General features: G+C 34.4%; 1 protein-coding gene across 5 annotated transcripts; it reads right to left on the reverse strand.

Annotated features, from left to right (window-relative positions):
* Positions 1-1179: 1179 nt before the first annotated feature.
* Positions 1180-3956, reverse strand: LOC147404914 (kinesin-like protein KIN-14E). Of its 5 annotated transcripts, XM_086437776.1 has the most exons (8): positions 3779-3956; positions 3428-3589; positions 3145-3334; positions 2448-2564; positions 2203-2270; positions 2000-2073; positions 1637-1717; positions 1180-1554 (listed from the first exon to the last, which is right to left on the reverse strand). In XM_086437776.1, exons 1-3 carry the CDS (start codon positions 3946-3948, stop codon positions 3268-3270), a joined length of 399 nt encoding a protein of 132 aa, XP_086293902.1. In that variant the 5' UTR covers positions 3949-3956; the 3' UTR covers positions 1180-1554; positions 1637-1717; positions 2000-2073; positions 2203-2270; positions 2448-2564; positions 3145-3267. The 5 variants fall into 5 exon arrangements, with proteins under 5 accessions (XP_086293902.1, XP_086293901.1, XP_086293904.1 ...); XM_086437775.1 differs by lacking the exon at positions 2000-2073 and having other exon boundaries at positions 2129-2270; XM_086437778.1 differs by lacking the exons at positions 2000-2073; positions 3145-3334 and having other exon boundaries at positions 2129-2270.
* Positions 3957-6427: the final 2471 nt, after the last annotated feature.

Below are 6427 nucleotides of genomic sequence, written 5' to 3' on the forward strand. Positions count from 1 at the left end.
ATCCAAAAATATAATTTATTCAATTAATAGTAACTTTTAAATTATAAAATTATAAAATTATATAATTATATCACGTCGATCATAAGCTTCTTTTATAGCTTCAGCTATGACTTCTCTCCTACGTTCTATTTCTTTATGTCTTTCCCGTTGTGAACGTCTCGAGGGTCCAAGCTCATCTACACTCCTAGGGACGGTTTCATCTATATAATCTAATTATTCGTATATAGCAAATTCAACATCTGCCAAAGCTTCATTTCGAATGAAATTGTGCAGTCCCATGCAAGCAATGACAATATCCCTTTGAGTATCAATGGAGTATGTGTGCATATCCCTAAGAATTGCCCATCTTGCCTTTAATACCTCAAAACACTTCTCTATAACATTACGCAATGAGGAATGAAGATGGTTAAATAACTCATTCTTTTCCTTCTACCATGCACCCCGTCGAAAGTCTTGTAAATGGTAACAGACACCCCTATATGGTGTCATGTACCCATCCATCAATGGATAACCAGAATCAACCAAGTAATATTTGCCTACAACTGAATAATAATTTCATTATTTTATATATATAACATATAATTAAATGTACTTCTAAGTAAAATTTTGAATACCAACCTGACGGAGGATGAGAAAATCCCGAATTAGGATTATTTATGATTTTTAAGAACACGTTCGCGTCATTTGCTTGTCCCTCTCAACCAGCAACTACATATGTAAATAACATATCGAAAGAACATACAACTATTACATTTTGTGTTATACATTTTCAATATAAATATCAAAGTTGATCTGTTATTGGAACTCATGCCCCAATATGAGTACCGTCAATCGCTTCCACACAATCCTTCATATAAAAACAAATTTTATTTTAAAGATTAAACATTATAATTTTTTTGGATTTAACTTTAAAATTACCTTAAAGAAAGAATAGAATCTTTGATTTGTGTGAATTTGATGAGAGATCTCATCTAAAAAATGAGGCACACACTACGTCATAATGCGCCAAAAACGACTGCCCTTACAGTCGGAAAAATAGTCGTTTTAAAAGGAGTGATTTTTTAAAAACGACTGTCAAAGACAGTCGGAAAAAACGACAGTAAAATAAGGATATAGCGACGGTCGTTGACCGTCGCTATAGGGTATTTTAAAAAAAAATACATTTTACACCTGCCCCCTTCACATGTTATTGAATATAGGGGATACCCCTATGTTTTGACATTGATGACTTAGACCCCAACTAACAATATGAAAAGACCCAAATGCCCCTCGTCTTCAACTTTCATAAATCTAACTAAAAATCACGAAGAATAATTCTGAAATATTAGACAGATATAAAATCCATTAGAGGTAAACTTGTATCACCACTCTTTCAAATCAAATTCCTATTCCATCAATCTTAAACGTAAATTGAGCCTGACATTCAAAGCTCTATAAAAAAAAATAATGAATCGTCTAGTCTTTTTTCATCATCATTTATCTTCTATGCTCCTGCAACTGATATTGTGTGGCAAGCATGCCGGCAATCGTCTAACCTTTTCTTCTAGAAAATACCTGTTGGACCAATATAATACGCAAGTTGTCTACAAAAGTAACAGAAAATTAAACAAAAATCCATATAAAAAAACAAACAAACCTCAAATCAATAGCGATGATTCAAACTCTGTAATGCAAAAACCGCTGACGTGTGAACTAATCCTAAAACGATAGAAGGATTCTGAAAGACAAGAACAAATAAAGAAACCAAAATTAGATCTCATCGACTGATATTGATAAAGATTTATCATTGCATGTATCTTGAATTTATAAAGAGTTCTCTAAACACGCACAAGAAAATAGAGAAACAAATCAAGAAACACGAGCAAACGAAGAAATAGATCAAGAGAAAGAAAAAAAAAACGTAAACAGAATGTATATAATTAAGAAAAGATCTGAAAGATGTAATAAATATCTATCTGATATCAAGAAATGAATTTCCATGCAACACAAGAAATTTAACCTGCGTGAATCGTCCGAAGATTTCCTGTATATCTCCCGAAGCTATTATTATTCATATCTAAGAACACCAAGCTACTGCAATTCAAAAGTGATTCCGGAATGAAAAATAAAAACAAAAATGAAGACTTACTCAGTGAGAAAGCTAACTCTTTCATCAAGTGGAGTAAGCCCAAGCAAACTCAAAGTAAATGTCAGAAACTAAACTGTTCTAAGAAGTTGACCAATTTCTCGAAATATTCTTGTGCCAAACTCCCTGGCTTTAACAGAAACACCTGCAATAGTTTCCAATTATATGGTAGAGTATCATGAACAACTGATGAACCATCAAAACTTGAATGGCCATAAAAAAAAACTACCCAATGCCTAAGAACATACACTGATCCTCAAAAAATGAAAAGAAGCAAAGAAAAAAAAAACATGACAAGAGACAAGAGAATCATCTTCCTTACAATTGATTTGGCAATGGCCTTTGCTGGTGTGATCGCTTTGTTGGAAAACAAGAACCTCGTATTTCTTGGAACATCCATAGAAAATGGGTATGATCCATTGCCATTTGCTACAGGTACCTGCAATAACATATACAAGAATGCTATCTTATTATTCTTTTGGCCTATGGGTATTGGCCATCTGAGAAGGGAATTTTTATTTTTAACTGTTCCTTTTCCTTCAACTAGCTATTTCATTATTGGCTTAAAAAAAATTTGCAACTCTATTTTCATCTTCTGTTCCAACGATGACTCACTGTCCTCTTATATTATATCTAATTACTAATGATTTTCTCCAATAGAAAAATCTTCTTCACATCCACCATCTCAAAAAACCTATTTAAACACCCCAATCAGTCTACACGAAATAGAGACCAAATTTCACCAATCTCGCAACAATTCTATACTCTAAAAGGGTCTGGCAAAAGCACTCTTAGCTCGAGCCAAGTGGGATGGTAGTACGAAATCGGTTTTGGGATAGACTGTTGAACCACCAAGCAGTTTGGTGCCAACACATCTTCCATTGTTTGCTTGTTCTTCAATTTCCTTCTCCTTGTCGGAGGTACGTCTCCTAAACCTCCTCCACCCTCCTTTTGATAATATATACCATTTATATTCATTTACAAAGAAAGGCATGCCAACCATGACATAGGAAACAAACCTTTTTCGTTGCACAAAAAGTGTACCACAAGACATATCAAACAACGGTGTTGTCTAGACTTGGTAGGTGTTGATGTAAATGGTTGGCAGATGTTAGTTTAAACAGATTAGTTGACAAAAACGACTAAAGCTTGCTCTTGGTGCACTCCCCATTTATCAGGTTTTTTGCTCTTACCATTATACAAAGCATGCTGAATAAAAGTGGAAAAAGAATAAACTATAAATATAAACACATTTTTCATGATTAAGAACATAAATGGGAAGAAAGCCTCGTTGCCACTAACCAGTGAGATCGACTACTGTGCTCATTCACATTGTTAGATCCAACAGCCCTGGCATTGCTTCCAGCCTGCAGTACATTCCAGACCTCCTTTATGTTCTCAACTTCAGCTTCCACAATTCCGGGAACATGATGAACCCCTTCAGAAGCTTGCCTTATCTCCAACCTACAGTACAATCCAAACCCAAATTTCCATATAATTAGAAAAGTTGTTGATTCATTACTCCCCAAAAAATAAGACATTTTTTAGGCCTAATGAGTCACGTTCAGGGACTCCCCCTTAGGCTTAAAAGATGTACGAACTCTGTTGAGTTTTCCTGAGTCATTTTCTGGAACAAATGATAATCAATTTTACTTCTTCGTTGATGGTGAAGTAGCAAGCAAGTCCCTGATCTGCTCGTTGTAGACTTCGAGCACACTAACATATATGCTATATGTGAAAGTTTCACTCCTTTCCTTGGAAATTTTAAATAACTCCTCTAAAGTCCTATAATTGACTCCTCGATTATTCACGGTACCCTCCATTGTGAAAGTCTTTCTGGTCCCTGTTTACCCATATGCAAATATACAAACATTGCATCCATCCAAGATTGAAATCACCATTGGTGAAGCATCCACAAACACATCAACTGTTAATAACAAAAAAAACTTCAAGTCAATATCAATATTTGCAAATATTCCTAGTATGTTATGTTAGGCACGGAAATTGAGTATAATATACACATACCTTGATCATCTTTTGGGGTAAAAACGTGATCAAATTTGAAGCTTTTCTTTGTGGAGCCACCAGTAAATACCCCAAGATCTTAAGTCACTTGATTAGAATGCTGAGTATATTAATGACACACCATCAAAATCCTAAAATAAAACGTGCCTTTTGCTTCCTGAATTTGGTTATGCAACTTCTTTCTCTTGGCTTGCTCTTCGCTGTACTTCATTTTTAGACCCTTGAATTGTGCAACTATAAATTGATTACATCAAGAGCCATGAATACATAAATTACATCAACAATTTGCAAACAAAGTTGGACTCAAAACATATCCAAGGCTTGAACTGCAAAGACCATTTTATTCAATTCGGGAATTGAATAAGCACACTCATGCGCTTCATGGGAAAGCTGGGATTGCTCTCTTTTCATAGTCTGCAAAAAGATCTAATTAGTGCAACTGAAAACTTAGTTCTAATTCAATAAGAAAACGAATTTCTTCTTGTTACCTTGATCTTCCATCCTTAAAAAATAGTGTGATAATTAGTGAATCCAATTTGATCTCACTTACCTAAGGAGTCAGCTTTGAAAATCTTATCGTCGAGTTCCATCCTAACCTTGTCTAGCTGTTCATTTGCAGTTCTCAGAGGCATCCAAGCCTGGTGGCATTCATTTGTTTGAAGCTGACATTGGCTAGTCAATTCTATGAAGTGTTCTCATAGAATCTGTATGGAATGAAGAAAATTAAAATCAATAAGACAATGACGAAACAAAGTTACAAACCCAACAAATACATAACAACAACTAGGTATTAATGGTGTGAAAAATTAAGTTCATATCTCTTTAAGGTCATTACAAATGATCAAGTAACAGGTTGCACTACGTCATAATGCGCCAAAAACGACTGTCCAAGACACATGCCGTGAAAAAAGGCCTTCTCCCTGCTGGCTCCATACTACTACCATGACATGTCATTTTTTTCTGCTTTGCTACCTGCCTACGTCTGTTCTCCATGGGTCCTCTTCCCCATAATATGATGCTCATCAAAGAATGTCGGGTCCTTATATATTTTATTGTTCAAGACTAGCTAAGAAAGTTTTTGGTCTTAGAATTTATATCATAAGTTTTGTATTACTCAAAATAACAGATGAATAATGCATTGTTGCTGGCTCCAAACTACTACCATGACATGTCATTTTTTCTGATTTGCTACCTGCCTACGTCTGTTCTCCATGGGTCCTCTTCCCCATAATATGATGCTCATCAAAGAATGTTAGGTCCTTATATCTTTTATAGTTCAAGAGTAGCTAAGAAAGTTTTTGGTCTTAGAATTTATATCATAAGTTTTGTATTACTCAAAATAGCAGATGAATAATGCATTGTTGCTACTTTCAGCTCTAAAATTCTTGCAGATTTCAGCTCTTTGAAGTAAATATGGAAAATAAATATCTAAACAATATTCAAACAATGACCACACTTCTGAGTTTCAAACTAAAAATTCACCAGAACACCCAACTCTTCCAGAAAGAGAACCATTTGAAACCACCTTGATCAAAGAAAATGGTACCAATAACTTCATCTAGTTTACTTATCCCTTTTCCGACATGAAAGGGAGTAATGCACTTGATTTATTGGAAGTGAATAACTTCACAGTAACCATGAGCCCCCAAAATCCATAATGTAAGAACCAATGTCTAACATAAGTAAAATACAAAGATGCTGAGGAAAAATTTATATCAAAAAGGAACTTTTGAATATAATGAGGGATAATACAAACACTTTTAAGCCAGCATCCACTCAAATAGGATATTGCATTGTTCAAAGGCTAATCGAGAAAGGAGATGAAGTAAGACTTCATATAGGTGCACTAACCGAAGGAGAACTTTTCCATCTTCAAGCTCTTGTGGAGTTCAGGAAAGAAGAACAATTTTAATCAGAAGCTAAAGGAATAAAAGTTACCAAGAAATTTCATAGAACTCAATCTAGTTTTCATTTGGGATGTTATGGGGAGCAAAGATTTTACAGATATTTGAAATTATAAATATGAATAGCACTGTTTCAAGCTAGAATGCAATTAATGATGGTGGTTCAAGACACTTGAAACATTTTTTTTTTCTTTTTATTTATATATCTTTAACAAATCAAGTTTAAAAGACAATATAATTAGTGTTCATTGCAAGGCCAATCCCTTACCTGGAGGGTTATTATTGTAATGTTATTGGGTAAAATGTAGGAGGGATCTACCCCTGAAAAAGTGGTGACATGAGAATTTAAGTAAACCAAAAAAAATTACTCACA

Source organism: Akebia trifoliata, chromosome 4, assembly GCF_017979445.1.
Source record: "Akebia trifoliata isolate Shusen 1 chromosome 4, ASM1797944v1, whole genome shotgun sequence".
In the NCBI taxonomy this organism is placed as follows: Eukaryota; Viridiplantae; Streptophyta; class Magnoliopsida; order Ranunculales; family Lardizabalaceae; genus Akebia; species Akebia trifoliata.